We start from the raw sequence: 18,687 nt of genomic DNA, 5'->3' as shown, positions 1-18,687 counted from the left end.
GCCGCAAGGCGTACGCACAGCTCTCGATCTCCAGCGTGCAGTTCTGCTGGTCCAGGGGGTACCTCCTCAGGTCCATCATGCAGGCGGCCGTGGTGGTGATCCTGAAAGGGGGAAAGCACATGGATATTAGAGAAGAAGGAGGAAGGAAATAATGGGGGGGAGAAAAGAAACAAATGTGGAAGGAGAGGCCGGCAGGAAAGGCGGCATTTGGGTTGTGGTTCCCGTGGCAACCAGGGAGCGCCATGGCGGGAGGAGGGAGGTGTGCGGCCCGGCGGCTGGATGCGCCTCACCCGCAGCCGCAGCGCTCGCATCTTCCGTGACTCACGTCAGCATCTCTACCAGCGAGGCRAGGCGGGGAGGGATTCGAGTTCCTCCTCGGTCTCTCCTCTCCGTGAGGGAGACAAAGGGAGTGGGAGGAGGCAGAGCTACGGGCAGGGGCGAGGAGGGGAGATGTTGCTATGTGCACGAGAGGCAGAGGACACATGTCTACAGAGCTGCAAAGGGGCTGATTAAATTGCTCTGCAAGGAGGTGCGCAGAGGAATAATTCATCATGGCATCTCTCCGGGAGACCTGAAGTCAGGCCCCTGTGCCTGTCCCTYGCCCCCATGACATCCATCCTGCAGCCAGTGCTCTGGGATACCCGGAGCCCACCGGTGTGTCCAACCCTTCCCCACAATATGCAGCACTCCTTGGCTCCATGAACAGATTTGCTCTTGCGCGAGTGATTTCAGGTTCAAAACGTGCCTAAGATTGATGTGTTCCCCTCTCCTCTCCCCCCACAATACCCAGAGATGTCAAAGGGGCTCCACGTGGCTTTGGCCTCGGCGCCCGCAGGGAGGGCAGAGCCACGTGTGCCCTCAGCACACTCCTGCAAGGGCAAGGGGCGCAAAATCAGTGCAAAAACCCAGCACCAAACACCCAGCCAGCGGCTGCAACAGCAAGGAGGATGTGTGCGAGCCCACGTTACACACTGCACACCAAGGAGGATCACCCTGCCTGGAGAAGGCGGCTACGAAGCAGGGAYGGAGCAACCCAACAGTTAACTTAGCAGCTCGGCCACGCTGCCCTGGAGTTAAGAGCCTGCCCCTATTCCTCCAATATACCGCTCCCCTCACCCTTCAATGCAGTCTCCTTCCTAGGCACTGTATGTGCACGCAGCGCTGAAGAGAGGGGAGAGACTGGTGCATTCCCCCCTCTTTTCTCAATTAACCATCTGGAAGGCATTAATCAAGCTACACATTTTTTTTTTTTACTATGTAGGCATAACCAGTGAACTGTTAACGAGAAAGCTTTGTTATCTTCTGAGCCCTGTGGCCTGCCAGAGCGGCACAGAGCGCGGAATGAAGAAAGGCAAGAAAGAGAGGAGGGAATGAGATGGTGAAGGAGCGGGAAAAAAAAAAAAGGAGGAAAAAAAACGCCAGAGGAATCAATGAAAAAGAAAGGGGGGAGGTCAAGCTGGGCAGAAAATTGGAAGGGATGGGAGAGGATTAGGAAAGATGGGCCCCCATGGGGAAGCGGGGTAGYGGGGAAGGGGCCGAGGCGAGGCGGGCGCCGCGGAGCAGCAGCTGCCTCTTTAAGAAATCTCGTGTGCTAAATTTATCTCTCTGCTGTCTGTGAAGACTGTTTGTAGGAGATGAAGCCTTGAGGAGAGCCTTTGCCACTGCCTGCCGTGCTATAAATAGCTCCGAAGAGACGGAGGGAATTTATATATATCCTCACTGGGTCTAGAGACAACACTGCAACTGCCCTCTCTCCGAGCAGGGGGCCTAGGCGAGCTCTTAACCCTTTTATCTATGATGCAGCCAGGGTGTGGGAGAAAGCACAGGGGGGAGAAGGAGAACAGCATGGGAACCACTTAAAAATCATCACCGCGGCTTTGGGATTGCAAGGGTTGGTTTTACAGCCTCYGAGCGTGGCATTTCGGCTGCTGCAAATACAATAGGTCTCCCACCCTAATCCTGCTGGGCGCAGGACGGTGTGGCAGGGGAGCAGACGTGCAGATCCACCCGGGGGCGGCTGCACCTTGACGGGACGGTGCAGGGCGGCAGGCCCGGGTCCATCGTGGCCAGCCGCTGCGCCCAACGAGTCACGAACAGGTATGAGTCATTCCCCYGGCGCCGCACACGGCATCTACTGTATGGATTATACGGCACCCGTGGGAAAGAGCAGCTACAAATGCATTCTCCTATTTTCCCTAAAGTGCAAGACGCAAAAATGTATTAAATGAAAATTTTCCACCCCATTTGTGGGACCCTGTGGGCTAAAACCTTTCCATAGCGTCTGTCCCAAGATTGCTGCCTGGCTGGCTAACTTTGCCACACAAAGGGCATTTAGAGGGAGCCTTTTCTGGCATGGGAGGGCTCCTCTAGGCTCTCAGCAGGATCTGCTTATCACCTGCAGTGCCTGTTGGAAATGCAGAGCACGACACAGTGAGCGATGGCGACCACACTCCATGCACCAAACCCTGCTCACACGAGCAGCTAGCATAAATCCAGAGCCACTCCACCGGTTTTTGCAAGATCACACCAATTTACATCAGCAGAGATTTACATCAGAGCAGAATTCAGCCCTGTTGATTCAAAGCAAAGAGAACCTAGAGACAGTAGAACGGAAAAGAGAAAAACAGCTTAAGACGGCACCAGCCCCAGGGAATCGGGTAACCTTTCTCTATGTTAAAGTGTGGACATATCTACATTGMATCCTTCAGAGACATCCCAGCTGGCTCCAGGTCCAGAACTTCTGGTGATCTTCCTGCGACACTGGTGGGCAAGTGAGAATGGGAATATCTACCCTGCATGTTTTATTCCGGARCCTGGGTTGGTGCAATTGCGCACTGCTGTCACCTGCTTTTCCAGAGCCTTTCTGCTGCAGTGCCATACCCCACAGTGCAGGGCTACCTAGCAAGCCCAGGGGACCAGCAGCACAGAAACCACCTGGAGCTGGAGCTCCCATGGTGAGATGTGAGGGGCAGYGGGCCCAGGAGGCTGGGTTCAGCTCACATGCTGCTGCTAGGCTTCCTAAACCTTAATAAAACAGTCCTTACTGGGTTAAAGCCAATGGTATCCCAGCAAGAAAGGGTATTTTTAATTCCTCAGCTCTCAGAAACATTTTAGACACCAAATTTGCCACCTGCCGCTCGGGGTCCACAGGTGGCCATAGCATCACAGCCCCACTCCCACCACCCCAAGGCAGGCCTGGCTTTTGCTGCTTCATGCAGCAGCCATCACCCTCTGGGACGCGCCCAGCCTGGCCATAACCTCACCACCCACTTGCCCTAAAACACAGGATGTTGGTGCCACAGAGGGGCCAACAAGAATTTCTAGCTCCTCTGGTGGCTGCATAATAGGGACTCACGGGACCCAGCAAAGAGATGAGAAGTTTTGTTCAGTTCTTACAGCTAAAAGAGGACTAGAGCAAGAGCAGGGCACACCAGCGCACGTGCCAATTCATGCCCCATCCAGAAGGTCGTGGGACTGATCTCTACCTATTCCTTTGATGGCTATAAATATATTACCTTGTTTCGCGCTGAGCTGTTGCATAAAGAGATGTGTTCAGTTGACACGCAAGACAAATGGTGCACGGGGAGAAGTGCCTGGGTAGATGTATGAGGCAGTGACTGCACAGCGAGGGACCGCAGGGTGGCAAACGTATTTATGGGCTGGTAGGAGAGTAAGAGGTGGAAAAATGGGGAAAGGAAGAAAGAGTGATGGCAGAGCATTGATAGAGGAGACGGGAGTAACGAAGAGAGACAGGAGAGCACAGTAAAGGACAGGAGGCCAGTGGGGTAACAGAGCAGAGGAGAGAAGAGGCATGAGGAGAACTACGGGGAGAAGGAGCCGGGCGGAGGCGAGCAGGAGAAGAACAAGAGGTTAAAAGACAGAAAGCAAGGAGTGATACTCACTCCGTGAGAAAGGAGAGGAAGAGACAGAAGAAATCATCCCCCTGTAAACAGGTTCAGACAGGGCACACTGCCTCCAGGAGGAGAGAAAGGGAGAAAGGAGCACAGGAGGGGTGGGTGGACACCAGGGACGGATGTCACGGTCCCTGTGACATTACAAATGGGCACTGGAACCTGGCCACRCTCTGTCTTCTCCTTCCTTCTCCTCTCCTCTTGTTTTTATACCATCTCTGTCCCCTTTCATATTTGTGTAGTGTGAAATTTCACCGGCTTTGATGGAGATTCACAGAGACACTGCCCATCAGAGGCTCGCCTGCTTTTGGCATGATGCTCTCAATGAATCAGTCTGCTCTCCCAGCCTCCCGCTGGCTGCTGAACGTGGCCACCACCACCCCCTTCTACCAACTGCCCTTTACTCCGTCAATCTCTATCCCCTTCTTAAGGATTCAGAACCAAGCGCTTGATAGGTCGCAACCCTTCTACCTCCCTTCCCTCTAAAAGGACATACTGATGCCCTTGCCCTGATGATGTCTTTCAGGCAGCCATGCAGCTGGGTTGTCTCTGCCTTGCTCCTCTGGCACTGCTGCCAAGGGGGCACAGTTCTCCTAGGGGGAGACAGGGCTATGGAGAAACCACCAACCCTCCAACAACAAAAAACACCATCAAAAATAATTTTCAGTCAAGGGTTAYCAAGCACTTCTGGCAGGTCGGGAGCTGATGAACATCCCCCTATTTCATAGGGGGATGAACATCCCCCCTATTTCATCTGAGTCCTCATCGCACCCAGAGGACGTGAGCAGTAGGCTGAGGTAGTCGAGACACATCACCATGGAGAGTATCCTTCAATCCAAGCAACAGATAGGGACCATTTCCAGAAAAGCAGCCACTGAGCTCCAAGTCACACAAATGGGTGTCACAGTAAGGAGAGTGTCCACCTGAAACCTGTGTCACGGAGGGACAACACAACCTCACCCTCCTATTCCACCAGCAGCCGCTGTGAGCTGAGCAGGGCAGTGGGATGAGACAGTTCCACCACACCTGCAGCTCAGACAGAAGTGCCGAACGTCTGCACACCAGCCCAACACAAATATTTCAGTTCCTCACAGACACGCATATCACGAGCCATTTCATTCCCTCTCTGATTTTCTTCATTGCTCTTTACTTATTAATGGCTTCTTCTGTCTTATTTAGAATGATTATATAAGGTAGCAGACACAGAGCAGCATTGAGCTCAGATCTCAATGGTTGAGTGTCTCCTTTCCATCTTCTTTTTTATCCTGCTCCTTACCTACTTCAGGTGGGTCTGCCTCTAAACTTCTACTGCGAAGGCCCTCAGCCACCCGTCGTTTCACCTTCCAGGAGAAACAAGCTTGCCAGCAACAAAAGTAAAGGGGAAAAAATTGCTTCCCCAAAATACCCTCGAATTTCAAAAACAGCAGGACCAGGCTCTCCAACAGGACTGGGGGCAGAGATAGGGAAAGTTATGTATCTTGGAAGGATTTCTACAGCAAGGTGGTCCCTTTCCACTTAAGATGATCCTTAGAGAAAGCCAAAACTGTTGTTTTAAYGGGACAGGAGGGAAGGGAGAGAAAATCATCTTACTCTATACATTCTGAAATTCTCTCATAAAAACGTGATGGCAGGTGTMACCTTCCGACTGGCATTAAATACAAACTTCAAAGGGCCCAGGGGGTTTATGAACCATCGTTGATTTACACCATTCTTTTAACATGATCTGGTCTTTGCAGACTCCTGGAGGTCACTTCAGAACCAAAAGCAAGGGAACGATACGGAGTATTTTTCCTCGAGTCTGTTCACCTAAAGCTGATTCCATAAGCCCTGGCACAATCCCGCTAAGGTCACTCCACTTCCAAAAACATCAGTGCTTGCACAGGCATCTTTTGATAAGTAGCTGTACACATTGACTTGAATTAGATGAGGGAGAAAAAAACCTCCCAAAGTTCTTCTAGGCCAGTACACAGGGCRCCAATCACCTAAATCAAACAGTTCTATGTCCTGTGAGAGTCCAAAGAGCTGCTGCTGCTGCAAGGTTTGCTTTTTTTGCCTCTTTATATTGACTGGGCTGTGTCTGGCAAGCTGCTAACAGGAGTGGGGGGTAAGAAACGTGCAGGTGCAACATGCTTAGCAAGAGGTTTATCTGCTGTGGTTGCTTYGGAGAAGAGTGACCTGCACCTAATGGAGGTCCCTTCCTTCTACAGCATGAGGCTGTGATGAAGCTTAATTAATAGGACAGGAACTTGGGACTGAAATTTCAGAGATTTGGTAAAAATAGACCAGTGATGGACTCAGACTGATAGTTGGGATAGGAGAGCAAAGGGGAGGGAAACAGGAGGCCTTTACAAAGCTGCTAGGGCAAACTGGGGGTATTGGCCATGCAAGCCCTTCAAGTGGCTTGCGAGGAGAYGGTGGCGATCAGTTGTTTCTACATGTGCCTTGACCTCTATCTTGCCAATAACCAGCAATGGGAGATGTGCCCCAGGCAGCAGGTCGAGCCAGGCACTTGGGAGTGCACTTGCCTGCTTTCTTCAAACATTCAGCGAGGAGGAACAGCTCTGGCTCAGCTCTAGCTAGCTCCAGTTTCTTCCTCAGCTTCAAAGACAGTATTCTGAAACTTCATTTTTTTTTCTTAAACTTTGTCTTTCTTAAGCTTCCTTCTAGTTCTTCCAGCTGAGCACTTCATCCCAACCATGGGGTCCAAAATACACGTAGTGATCYGTCCCTAACCTCAAGCAGGGAACCAAGCTTCTGATGAAATCCATTTCCCCTCACTCTCACCTAGTTTTTAAGATGTAAATTTTCAGCTGTCACAAGGATAACAACATTGCAACACTCACGCTGGTGAGGACGACGGGGGTTGGCTTCCCCAGGAGGGCACTCACTGCTCTCCATGCCCTGCTTTGCCTCAGCACCGTTGCGTGCATCCAAGCTGCACTGCTCTTGCCTGGTCCCTAAAGCAGAGCTCCTTGCAGTGACTATCACGGGCACGGAAAAAGCAAAACTCGCACTCACACCCCCTCCACCTTCGCAGGAGATCCCTCATTCTCTCCGCACAGGAGAGAATTTCTCTCCGTCATCAAATTCCTCTGCAGTTTTTCAGCTGCTTAGTTTCCATCGCCTGGGCTCCGCGCCAGCCCCGGCATCGCCTCTCACTTGCCGTCCCCTCGGCTTGCCKCCTGCTTCCCAGCATCCCGGCCCCTCCGCATCCCTGCGGCTGCGGGACGCGCTCGGAGCGCCTCACAGCACCCGCTCCGCTGGAATTCCGCTTTGTCCCTAAGTGGAATTAAACCAAACAGCCTCCAGAGTGCCCCGCAGGACGGGTTTAAGCTCATTTCAGAACGTGGCTTCAGATCAGGCATGAGGATTTCGGCATTGTTAGGGATTTTCTATTTTTAGGTCTTGGAAAACAGATAGCAGAATATCGATGACATTTGCATTTGACAAGGGGCCACTCGTTTCGGCACCATACGAAGGCAAYGTGGTCTAGAAAAGGAAATAATCTCAGTCCATATTATATTCTAGTTGCCTTTAATGACTCCAAATGTGACGACTGAGCATGCAAAGTGCTCGGAATGTAACAGCAGGAATGGGCTGGACAGTCTCTGGAGGTCCAGAGAAAGCCTTTGATGAGTCTGCATGATGCCCAAACGTCAGCAGTGGTAGTATGGACATCCTGAATTAGCGAGGGAAGTATTGACAAAAAAAATAAAGAATTTGCCACATAAATTAGGAGAGAAACATCAGCATTTTTCTGAAACATTATTTCTTAAGTAAAATATTCTTTTGTACTTTTTTTTTCTGTTTAAAATGTGATGAAACCATTGCCAATTCTGACAAAAAGCCGCTAGGAGTGGAAAATYCATTAAATTCAAATGGTTCTAGCTGGCCTTTCCTCACCATTTTACCTGCCTAGCTCCACCACCCGAACTCCTAACTGCACACCCTGTCTTTGGGGGTCCCTGCTACAACCCCCCTTCACATCGGGGGCTCTCCCTATGGCTTAGTGCTTCCCTGCTGTGGGCCACAGGTGACGCTTCCCYGTCCTTGAGGGGCACTTCCAGTTCCAGCAAGGTGTTTGTGGGACAGGTTCGGGTGCCGTCACGCTAAGCTGTGCTCCCCTCAAGCCCCGTTGGCTCAGCCGGGTTTGTATCCTCCGCCACAGCCTGCACATCCTTCATGTTCATGGAGATAAGAGCGCCTCCTCGCCTGTATCTGGGCTCCAGGYCCCCATTTTTCCTGCTGGGATTCAGGCCATCTGCTAGCTTGTGAAGGAAGGAGCTAGGAAATTCCAGCCCCAGCTCCATGCATGCAGCAGCAGCCCCAGAGCTGCCTCCCCTGATTCAGTCCGTTGCTGTTTATGCATCCCTTTTGTTGCAGACTTGGCAAGCCGCTTTTAATCCAAGCCCAGTGTGAATTAATTTGGGAGCAAGCTTTTGTATCGCATGCTTTCCTAAGACGAGGTTATGTTACATCTGCTGCACTCCCTTCATCCACTTATTTGCTAATTCTATCAAAAACGAGCATATGCTTCTTCGACACAGAACTGTCACACTGGAGCCAAGTGGGGGAAGAAAGGGCTTCATTTACTCGTGGAAACAAGAGAGCTGACGCCTGATCTGGCCTCACTGAAGAACCAGAAATACCTGTCCACACCTGTATGGGGTATCTTGGACCTTGGGCCTGATTTGGGCTTTGAGACTGATCCTGCAGGTCGCTGGATCATGTGCCGAGCGCCGGGGCCTGCTGGGGTGTCATCCTCCCAGGTCTCTGACATCAGAGACTGCTGGAAAGAAAAGGGACTGTTGTGCCACAAATAGCATCCTTGAGTCACTTTGCTACGGGAGCGGCTCAAAGGAGGGGGAAGCGACTAGCAGGAAGGTAGCAGGAGGAGCAGAGCTGTGGCATCTTGCTTGCGGAAAAACAAACAAGCAAACAAACAAGGAGGGGCAGAATTTGCCTCTTTTGGCCTTTTTCCATCCGGGCAGCTCCAGTTTAAGAATCCTTCCAGAGGATGCTAGAGAAGCCAACAGGAGCAGGCTTCAAAATACAGGGAGGATCTGCATTTTTCCTCCTTTTTGCRAGGCAAGCATAGGTACAATTTTCCGTCAATAAAGGGTACACAGGTGAGCGTGATCACTGTTTTCTTACCRTCTTACACCTGCTGTGCATGTGTCTCTGTATTTGTGAGTGTATCCATTATTTGCACCTGCAAAACTGCTCCTATGACTCCTATTATCAGCAAAATCACAGGTGCAGGAATTGATGCAGAAAGGAAGCCCTGGCAAAAATGTTGCTCGTACCCCTAGAGAGACCTCTAGCACTCAGGGAGGAACTGATTTGTCCCTCAAGGCCCAGTGTACTCCCAGAACAGGAAAACCAAGGCACCTTGACCTGAGGTACAGCCCCAGGAGCTCCCACTGAAGAGCAGAGCAGCTCAGAAATGGCTCGGAGCTTGGCTGTTGCGATTGCTGTTTTCTCCAGSGGCAAGAGAGCAGCTTCCAGGAAAAACAGCCAAAAGTTAACACAACATGGGCAGCTCTTATTACGACCCTGGAAATAACAGGGGCAAAGCAGCTGGCATTTTGTTCCTTGGGGCCTGAGTGCAACTTTCCTTTTGTGGTACCCATGTACACAGGCCAGCACAGAGCTCCCATCTCTGTGCTGCTGGGCTGTTGGGAATGGGGAAGGGAATGGGGAAGGGAATGGGGAAGGGAATGGGGAAGGGAATGGGGAAGGGAATGGTGATGGAGGTGCCAGCACAGGCTTCCTATCCGGAGCTAGCACAAGTGCAAACCCTCGAAGGACTTGTCACCTGCGCTGCAGGGTTTGCACCGCTCGTTATTTGAGCTGACTAAATTGAAGCTGATATTTATACCCTAGCATTTCTGCTTCCTTGGCTGTGCAGGTGCACGCAAAGGCTTCCCGCGTGCTGGCGGGGGCAGCTCTTTGCTGAGATGGGCTGGCTCAGCACAGAGCAGCCTGAGCTTTGGTGAGGCAAGCACAAGTTTAAAAGCTCTTTACCCCTCCTCCCCAGGTGGCTGGGGTTCACGCTCCTGCCTGCCCCGAGTCCAAGTGCTTTCTCGCCCTGCTCTTGCTTTAACACAAAACGGGAAATCTTGTGTTAAATCAGGGTGGAGGCTTCATGCCTTTTGCTGGGCAAGCAAAACTTGCTCGGGACTCCTTGGCAGTGCAGGCCCTGGGCAACCTCCTGCCTGCAGCCAGCCCTGCCCTCCCAGAAACAGCCCTGCTAGCCAAAGAGGAGGAAATCACAAGAAAAAGAATCAGAGTTTGCCGCAAGCCACGAAGCAGYAGAGGAGCTGATGCTGTAAATGGGAAGGGGTGGGTGTACCCTCTTTGAGAGAGAAAGGTCTTTCCTCCCGCTTTGCTGCACTGGGACGTAAGCCCGGAGCTGCTCTTGCCATCATTTGCGAGTGTGGAGGCAGGTCTAAAAACCAGCTGTGAATTTTGGTAGTTGAAAAGGGAAGGAAAAAACCCAAAACAACGGTGAGAGGTATAGCTCAAAGCAGACAAATAGGGGATGGAGAAAATCACTGCCTGTATTTCAGCTGTAGGGTCCAAAAGCTTCACCTAAATCTTACCTATGGCTGCAAACTTCTCTTTCCGCCCTCTGCTCCCTCCCATTTAACTTTCCTGTATTCCCTGGCATTTCACACATCCAGATAATAAAGTAAGGGCAACCTTTGCCACCTGCACTGCACATCAGCACAGCACTTCCAAAGGCTGTGAACTTGGCTACATTAATTTACTCCAGACACCACAAAAAGCCTCCTCACTGAGGATTATTTCGCTACTAAACATCAACTTCCAAGCCTCAGTCTCTAGAAGTGCTCTGGTAAAGACAAGAGACATTTTTTTAATAGTACAAAAACAYGCTTCCTATCTCATACTCAAAATGACTGAAGTGTTTTGGCTCAAATGCTATGAAATTCAGCCTTGGATACCAAACTAACAAAGGCCCAYCTCCATAGGCCAAACTTGCAGAAAATTTTAAGCAACTTGAAACAGGTTTCAAATGGAAGTGTTAGGCAACATGAGCGGCAAGAGACCTGAAATGTATAGGACTGACTATTCCCATTCCCAATATTTGTTTATGCCAGCATGGGGAAACAACCATTTTCAGCTTGGAGAAAGACTAGATACTTGAAATTGAGCAATATTTGAGTAGGTTTTGGTCTTTTTGATCCTCTCCTTGATCCTTTTTGATCAGTGCTTAAAAAAAACCCCAGAATCTCTTCAGGACCAGGTGAAAACTTAAATGAGATGTCATTGTTCCCAGCCACAATGGGCAGAAGATTCCCCTTGGACTTACCTCAGGCCATAGAGGACAGTCCCATCAGGATGGAGGCGAATCATGCGATTCTTCACTGTCACCCCATGCAGAAAGGACTTCTTGTCGTTCAGGAAGTAGGTATCAGGCAGCCACAACTGGTCGGCCACCCTGTTGTCCAGGGTGAGGTTGAGAGGAAGGTCGTTGTAGGCTAGGCGTTTGTCCCGCCAGCTCTGCTGGAAGTACATGGTGATGGTGTAGTCCTGGGAGGAGAAACATGCAAGAGTCAGCTTGGCCCCAGGGTAGGAACAGAACTCTCAGTCCCTTCACCCCTGCTAATGCTGAGTCCTCTGTCGGGGTGGATGTTTTTTTGGCACTAATGTGCCCAAGGCTGCACCTCCATGGGCTGTGAGAGCTACACTTTGTACTGAGGAACAAGGACAAGCCTGAGCCTTGCAGGGGACAAGGTAACATTGCACCCCTCGAGTTAAGCTCGCTTCCAGTGGAGACCCATAGGCCCTAACTCAATTTCTTCAAAGATGCAGTATCACAGCACTGCCCTACAAGAACTAGTAATTCCTCTCAGATATGTTAATAGAACAGGAAGGGGGTTGGTACACATCAGTGACAAAACATTGTCGCAACAGGTCTTAAATAGACTGGGAATCAAGTATCTTTTGCTATGGGGGAAGCCTGAGTGGGGAAAACAGAGCTAAGAAAATAAGCTTGTAGATCAGAGGTGGGCAGCTTAGCAGTGGTCTTGAGCTCTGTAAGGCTTAACAGGGAAAGTAGTTTTGCAGAAGTCTTTATACAGAAAAACATTCTGCAAATGCACGAAAATGATCTTGCACAGTAATGCCCTGAGCTAGGGGACATGTTATCACAGAATCACAGAATGTTCAAGGTTGGAAGGGACCTCTAGAGATCATCTAGTCCAACCTTCCTGCTCCAGCAGGGACACCCAGAGCATGTGGCACAGGGTGGCATCCAGGCAGGTTTGGAAGATCTCCAGAGMAGGAGMCTCCACAGCCTCCCTGGGCAGCCTGTGCCAGGGYTCTGKCACYCTCACARTRMAGAAGTTCCTCCTCACCTGGAGATGGAACCTCCTGTGTTTCAGCTTGTACCCATTACCCCTTGTCCTATCACTGGCCACCACTGAGAAGATCTCTTCCCATATCTACTGTGAGTATCTACATGGGAAGATCTCTTAGATACTATACTGTAGATACGCACAGTGCCAGAGGACTCCAGGCCATGTTGGTCTGTGCAGAGGGCAGCACAGCTTCTCCTGCTCAGCTCGTGCCCACCACACAAGGCACTGCCGAGGACCTCGCACGTGCAGCAGGAGCTGGGCCCAGCACAGGGCCACGCTGCCTGTCTTGACACCAGCTTTATTCAGTCAYTTGACATCGGGTTTATCCAGCACCTCTGAAAGCAAGCTCAACTAATCCCCCAGCATTGCTATGGCGATTGCAGGTATCTGTGATTCAGAAACCTAGACCCACACGCATATCCAAAAGGTCACAGAGCAAACCCTTGGTGGAATCTGGATAGAAATGCTTTATCTGTCATCTTCTGTATTGCATGGAAARGAACAAAAACACAGTGACAGCTTTTTGGCCAGGAAATTGTTTTGCTTTGCTTTTTAAGGGATTGCTGAATTTTTGCCTGAGAACATCTTTCAGAGACCCCAAYGTTTTCTCGTTTGGTCAAGACCCTGCAAAGGAAAACATCCTCCCTGCTACCCCTCCCAGGGGGTGGCACCTGCACTGCAGTGAGGGCACAGAGCAGACAGTAAGTGCTTGGAGCTTCTCACCTTTATGGTGTCTGTCCTCCCTGCTCCAGAGACACCCAGCTCAAAGGCAACCATTTCCATGTGAGGGCTCCCCCTCACAACAAACACACATCACAACAAACTGCACATCACAACAAACTGCACCATTGACCTGCACCTTCTTAATTCGTGACAGAGCTGCACAACAGCTCAGCCCTCAACCAGGCCACCCTGCTGTCATTGCAGGCTCCAACCTGTCCCCAAGAGTGGCACACAAGGCATCGCACCCATCTCAAGGAGAGGGCTGCTTACAAAGTTGAGCACCACCCAACTCATACACCTTCCACATTAACTTCCTATAGGCTTTCAGRTTTAATGGGAAAAGTTCCAGGTCTCATCTGGTGGGCTAAGGATGCTCGCTGGGTACGGAGACGCTATTCTGGAGACCCTGTTCTGGGGAAGAACAGCCCGTCCGGCCTTGGGTTGAGCCCTCTTCATTCATTTCTCTGCTGAGAGGCTTCCCCATACAACACATTTATCTGGACAATGTCATGGAAGTCTGGAGCGCTGGACAATCACGGCCCCTCTTGTTTCCAGCACTGCCCTTCACCCCTTTTCTCCTCAAATTCTCCTTGCTGTTGTCCTGCCTCCCTGACCCCCAGCGCTCAGCTCTGTCACCGAGCGTGCAGCATTTCTRGGCAGCAACAGAAGAGCTGGGCAAGTGTCCAACGCGCAGAGGTCAGAGCCCTGCCCAGAGCAGAGGTGTCACGGATGTGCTGATGGATGCAGCCCTGATGTCCAGGCAGGAGGCTCTGCCTCTGAGCACCATGCACTGTATGGAGGAACGGGAGCAGCCCCAAGAGAGGGAAGGTCCTTGGGGAGGCTATGACAGGAGTCGCTGCAGGAGATGAAAGCGCACCAGGCCTTGCGCTRCCTTCAGCCCCACATCACCTGTTCTGACCAGGACAAACCACATCTACTTGCCCTGCTCCAGCATCTACCAGTGGGCAGCTCCGTTGGGCCCGTCGGTCCTTGCCCTGCACACACACCCATGTCCTTCTCCTCCCCATCACACATAGGTGACCAGGCTCCAGAGCTCATGGGACGATCTCTAAGTGTCCATTTCAGAGGCAGATAAAATAGTAATCACAGGTGACATCTCTCCTTAGGAGCAGAACGGCCAGGTGAAGCCCATGCACACAGTATTTCGCAAGTGCAGGAATCAGAAGATTTTCCTCCAAACCGTGAATGTTCTGGGGTTTTCTCTCTCACTTACACTAACACAGGGTTTCCCAAGCCTCCCAGTAGCCACTGCATTCACAGCCTACCACTTCCACCCGTATGCCCCTAGCATCACCAGCAGAGAAAAAAAATCGGCCCCTTTACCAGAAGGCTCCAAGAAAAACTTCAAAACCAAAGAGGTTTTGAAGGTCCTGGGGAGCTCATGGACCCCTCCAGGCCTTTCTTCCAGCTCAACGTCAAAACATGTTAGTGGGACAACACAACTAAGCTTCTTCAGCTGCCTGTGCCGTGGATGAGCAGAGGAGGCTTGTGTCTCCAGACAGGCACCCTTGGTGGAGAGGGTGWCTCCAGAGGGCTTGGCTTGTGTCTCCAGAGGGACTGGTGGAGAGGTGACCTCGCAGTGGAGACAGAAATAGGAGTGTTCCCACATTCCTTCCAATCCTGTCRTCAGGCCCTTTCCACACCGCACCAGTGCAGCTCCAGGGGCACCAAAGAGGCTTCCAGGTTTCCTCCTGCTTCGTTGATGGTTGCTAGGGGAGTGGGGGTGACATGAGGACYAAGGGGGACACCACCTGCATCGGAGGCTCCGTGTGAGTTGCATTGCAGAGGCCTTGGAAAGGCAAAATTCTACAACTGGAACAACTGAAAGGGAATGATCTACTCCGAAGTTCTATGCCTTCCTACCTCATCCTTCTGAATTTTCCACCCCCAGGAAAAGCAAGCTTCCCAGAGACCCCTGCAGCCTTTCTCTAGCCAGGCTTTACTATTGCAGCTTGTCTTGCCATGTCTGCCCACTCCTGACCAGCATCCCACTGCAGGAAGCTGAAATGCTGCTGGCAACAGCCTTGTAGGAGAGCCCCACGAGCCTTGGCGAGTCTGGCTGACCTACAAACCACACTCCGCTTATGCTGAGAGAGCTTGGATCTTCCAAAGCAAGCTGTTTCTCTCCGTGTTTCCACCGGCATCTCCAGGGTGGGCAGCTCCCTTGGTTTGCTCCCCAAAGCAGCACCGTGCAGCTCACAAGCTGCAGGGCTCCCTGCTGCGGTGTCCATGGCCTTCGTGGGCTCCCCGCTGCTCGGCAGGGTGACCCAGCCATGTGCGGGGCCACGCTCAGCACTACTGCTCCCGGTCACCCCTCGCGGCGCCGAGACGGCAGCCGGGGAGGTCGTCCCCATGCCYGTCCCGCTGGGACCCGCCGTGTCCTTCCCCTCAGCCTGCTCGGCCTCAGAGCTCACCTGGGGGCCTCATGTGAGAGAAGAAACAGGGGCCTCCTACCAGCATGGTAGGAGCATGGGCTGTTAGCATCCGTCTGCAGCATYCATCTGCAGTCAGGGACCGCAGGCTGATAACTGCAACCCTATCAACTACCTCAGTCTTTCCTGAAACTCATCAGAGACCCCAAATCGAAGTGAACAGATGAGATGTTGACACACAAGAGGCAAAGASAAGGCAAAGTAGAAGATGTTTCCTGGAGAACACAGAAGCAGCAAATTCACAGTGAAACATGCACAGGTATTCTCCAGGTTCGCAAGGGACACGGTAGCTACAGCTAAAGGAACTTGCTTTGCAGCACAAGGAAAACAAGCTGGCACTGTTAGCTTTCATTGGAGAATTACTTTCCATAAGTTTATATTCCAAACATCTTTTTTTCCCTCTCTACTATCCAGGCTGTTTATCTCCCTCACGCAGTGTCCCCTTGGAGTTCAGTGCTTGTCCCTCTCCTGCCACCTCTCATGGGAGCATGCAGACCACAAATCTGCCACGTGTCCCTAGTGGCTTTCCTCACAAGACCGCTTGGTCTCACCTTGAAGACATGCACACCCCAGACTGTGTTCCACCCTTATTAGATACTTAAGGGTTGCAGAGAAGAGAGACAGCAAGAAGGGAAAAAACTACTGTGTGGGTTAAACACAGAAATACAGACAGGCCTGAATGCCCACAGCATCTAAGTTCTTGCAGAAGAACACAGTGAAGACAAGGCAGTGGAAATAACTTCCCAAGGAGCCCATGGAACTTGCAGCTATGAACACACTGAAGACGGGAGCTTAGCAGTGCTTGGAAGCTCTAGACACTAATGCGGAAAACATGATCGTCTGAGTTAGAAATGGGAGGGATTAAAAGGAAAGAATAGCCCAAGGACATAGGGCCTCCTCCTGCTGCGATAGAAAGAGCTCTAGCTTCTAGCAAGAAGGCACCAGACGGAACCTTCCTGGGCAGGCAGCTGCACAGGGGCCTCCCTGGAGATACCGACCATTGGCAGGTTGGGTCAGACTGGCTCCTTCTGTGGGAATGTGGAGTCCTCGGTACTGAAACAAGGCTCCTGACCAGCAGCAAGAAGTGTGCACGCTTACTGGCACCCCCAACAGACTCAGAAACCAGCATTAGAAATGGAAGGAGTAGTGTACATAGAAYAGCATGTGGTCTTTATGCAGAATACAGCATTTCTGGCTGAAAGGGTGTCTCTTTTGCTTAGCCCAGTGTTGTCTTTGACAAGTGACTAGTACCTTTGCCTTCAAAGCTTCCCACAGAAAGGTAGCTACTCGTGGAGGCCGTGTTTCACCAAGCACATTAGTAAGCTCCTTGAAAACAGACACTTTCATCATCAGCTGTGCCACCCGACTTTTCAGCCCCAATTTTGAYACAGCATCTGCTTTTTGAAGGGGGAAGTCACCAAATAAAAGTCCTACCCGATACAAGCAAGTGGYATATGGTCTCCTTGACCAAGATCAGAACAGAACATCAGGAAAGCCAAGATGCTCCAGAAAGAGGGGGAAAAATGGAGCACCTCTGACTTGCTGAAAACCAAGCCACCACTGCCAGCAACTAATGAACAGTTTGTTGGCTCCAACTTCTTTGATGATTAACACCAGCTCCTGTTCCTGTCATTCTTGGGAGAGAAATTAAAGGACAAAGGGGTTTCATAGTATCTTTCATTTCAAAGAGCGGGTAGGGGAAATAAGAGGAATTATTTTTCGGGGGAGGAGACAGGATGTGCTTGCAGCCAGCTGCAAGGAATTGCAGCAGTGTAAGACACATAGAGGAATACAAGGGCAGAGCAGGAGGGCCACAGTTCTTCTATGAGCTTGTTAAGTAAGCAGTCTGCTTTGCCCTCTTAATGGATTTCTACCCAAATAAGATAAATCAGGGGATTCCAGACCTTAACGAGCCCCAGTGAATCTGACATTAGTAAAGACATGATAGAAATCTTCCAGYGCTAGGAAAGTTCAGTGTGTTTAGACTCTCACCTTTGCCTAGSCAGGAGGAAGCAGCCCTGGTACTTACTGTGCTTTCCTTAGGGACAGCGTTGCTTTAATTTCTCTTTTCATGACCGAGTKACAATGCTGAAGCTCTGCACGACAACTGTTAGAATATCAGATATTGCTGCTCTTCAACAGCTTCAGCCCAGAGGGTGAGAAACCTGGTCCCTTTTCCCACCTCTCCCCTTTTGGAGTTACCAGGTGTCACTACCGACTTGGGGATCACAAAAGGCCTTTGACAATGCAGGCCCCTTCCATGTGCTATCCCTGCCATTAACGCAAGGTGACAAACATGCTGGCCTCTAGGATATGCTCTGTGCAGCAGATCTTTGTGCCCATGAACTGATTTTCTTGCAGGACTTGAAAAGGAGTTTTCATAGAGACGTTCCCCTCACTGATTTGATCTACTTTTGTAGCAATTTGCATGTGTTTAATTGCTGGATGCATATCCAGAAACTGGGACAGCTACCAGCTGTATTCTCAACAGGTATGGGCGTGCAAGTAAACTGCTGCTTGGCTGCCCTATTTCTCTCCTGCCCTGCCTCATCGCTGCAGCACTTGGGTTGGTGCTGATCCTGCTGGCGTAAGAGAGACGACGTCTCTTAACTGGGTCCTAAGCAAAAAGGAGGTTGATCTGCCCGTGAAAAGGCTTTCAGATTTCTGATCCTGTATATCAAAGCTCCTGAACAGGAGGGGCTACCAGATGTCCTCAGCTGTACAGCCCCAGTCGTGCTGGAAGCAGAGGTGGAGAGGAGAAAGCCGGAGGTGATGGGCCCAGGGGTGAACAGCACCTGCTCCGTGAGCACATGCAAACCAGCAACCCTGCTCAGGGTTACGGGCAGCCATGCCCACATCAGCCCCTGCAGTATGCCGAGCTATCAGGGAGCAAAGCCTCGCAGTCTCTGTTCTTAACCGGTAAAAGCTGTGAGCTGCTGAACACTAGTTTCTGCTGCTCTGCTTCCATAGCTCTGCTCCCCATGAAGACTGATGGTTGGGCAGATCTTGGAGCCCTTTCTGCACCCAAAGCAGGATTTTTTGGCCTTCCCAACCCTGAGTCGCCACCTAACCTTCATTCCAAACCCCACTGCAACTTCAGAAACTGTCCTCTTTTCCAGGTGGGAGCTCCTTAGCTCCTGTCGATCAATCATCTCATCTAATATTTGGTGCTAAGACCTACCGTGCCGAGCCAACGTAGCAGAAGGGCATGCT

The 18,687-nt window shown here is 51.2% G+C and overlaps 1 protein-coding gene across 2 annotated transcripts in view; it reads right to left on the bottom strand.

The window, feature by feature from the left end:
* The window catches only part of LOC112944515 (gamma-aminobutyric acid receptor subunit beta-4), a 67,781-nt gene that overhangs the window by 10,810 nt on the left and 38,284 nt on the right, over window positions 1-18,687 (bottom strand). For both annotated transcript variants that reach the window (XM_026035974.1, XM_026035975.1), the window contains exons 4-5: window positions 11,248-11,468; window positions 19-101 (exon numbers count right to left, since the gene is read on the bottom strand). In XM_026035974.1, coding sequence (XP_025891759.1) covers window positions 19-101; window positions 11,248-11,468 — 304 coding nt within the window. The remainder of the gene's footprint in view (window positions 1-18; window positions 102-11,247; window positions 11,469-18,687) is intronic.

This window comes from Nothoprocta perdicaria, unplaced genomic scaffold (assembly GCF_003342845.1).
Source record: "Nothoprocta perdicaria isolate Ctin4 unplaced genomic scaffold, notPer1 scaffold_17, whole genome shotgun sequence".
NCBI classification, from domain to species: domain Eukaryota; kingdom Metazoa; phylum Chordata; class Aves; order Tinamiformes; family Tinamidae; genus Nothoprocta; species Nothoprocta perdicaria.
Note: the sequence above shows the minus strand (reverse complement) of the source record. Positions and strands in the feature narration are given on the sequence as shown.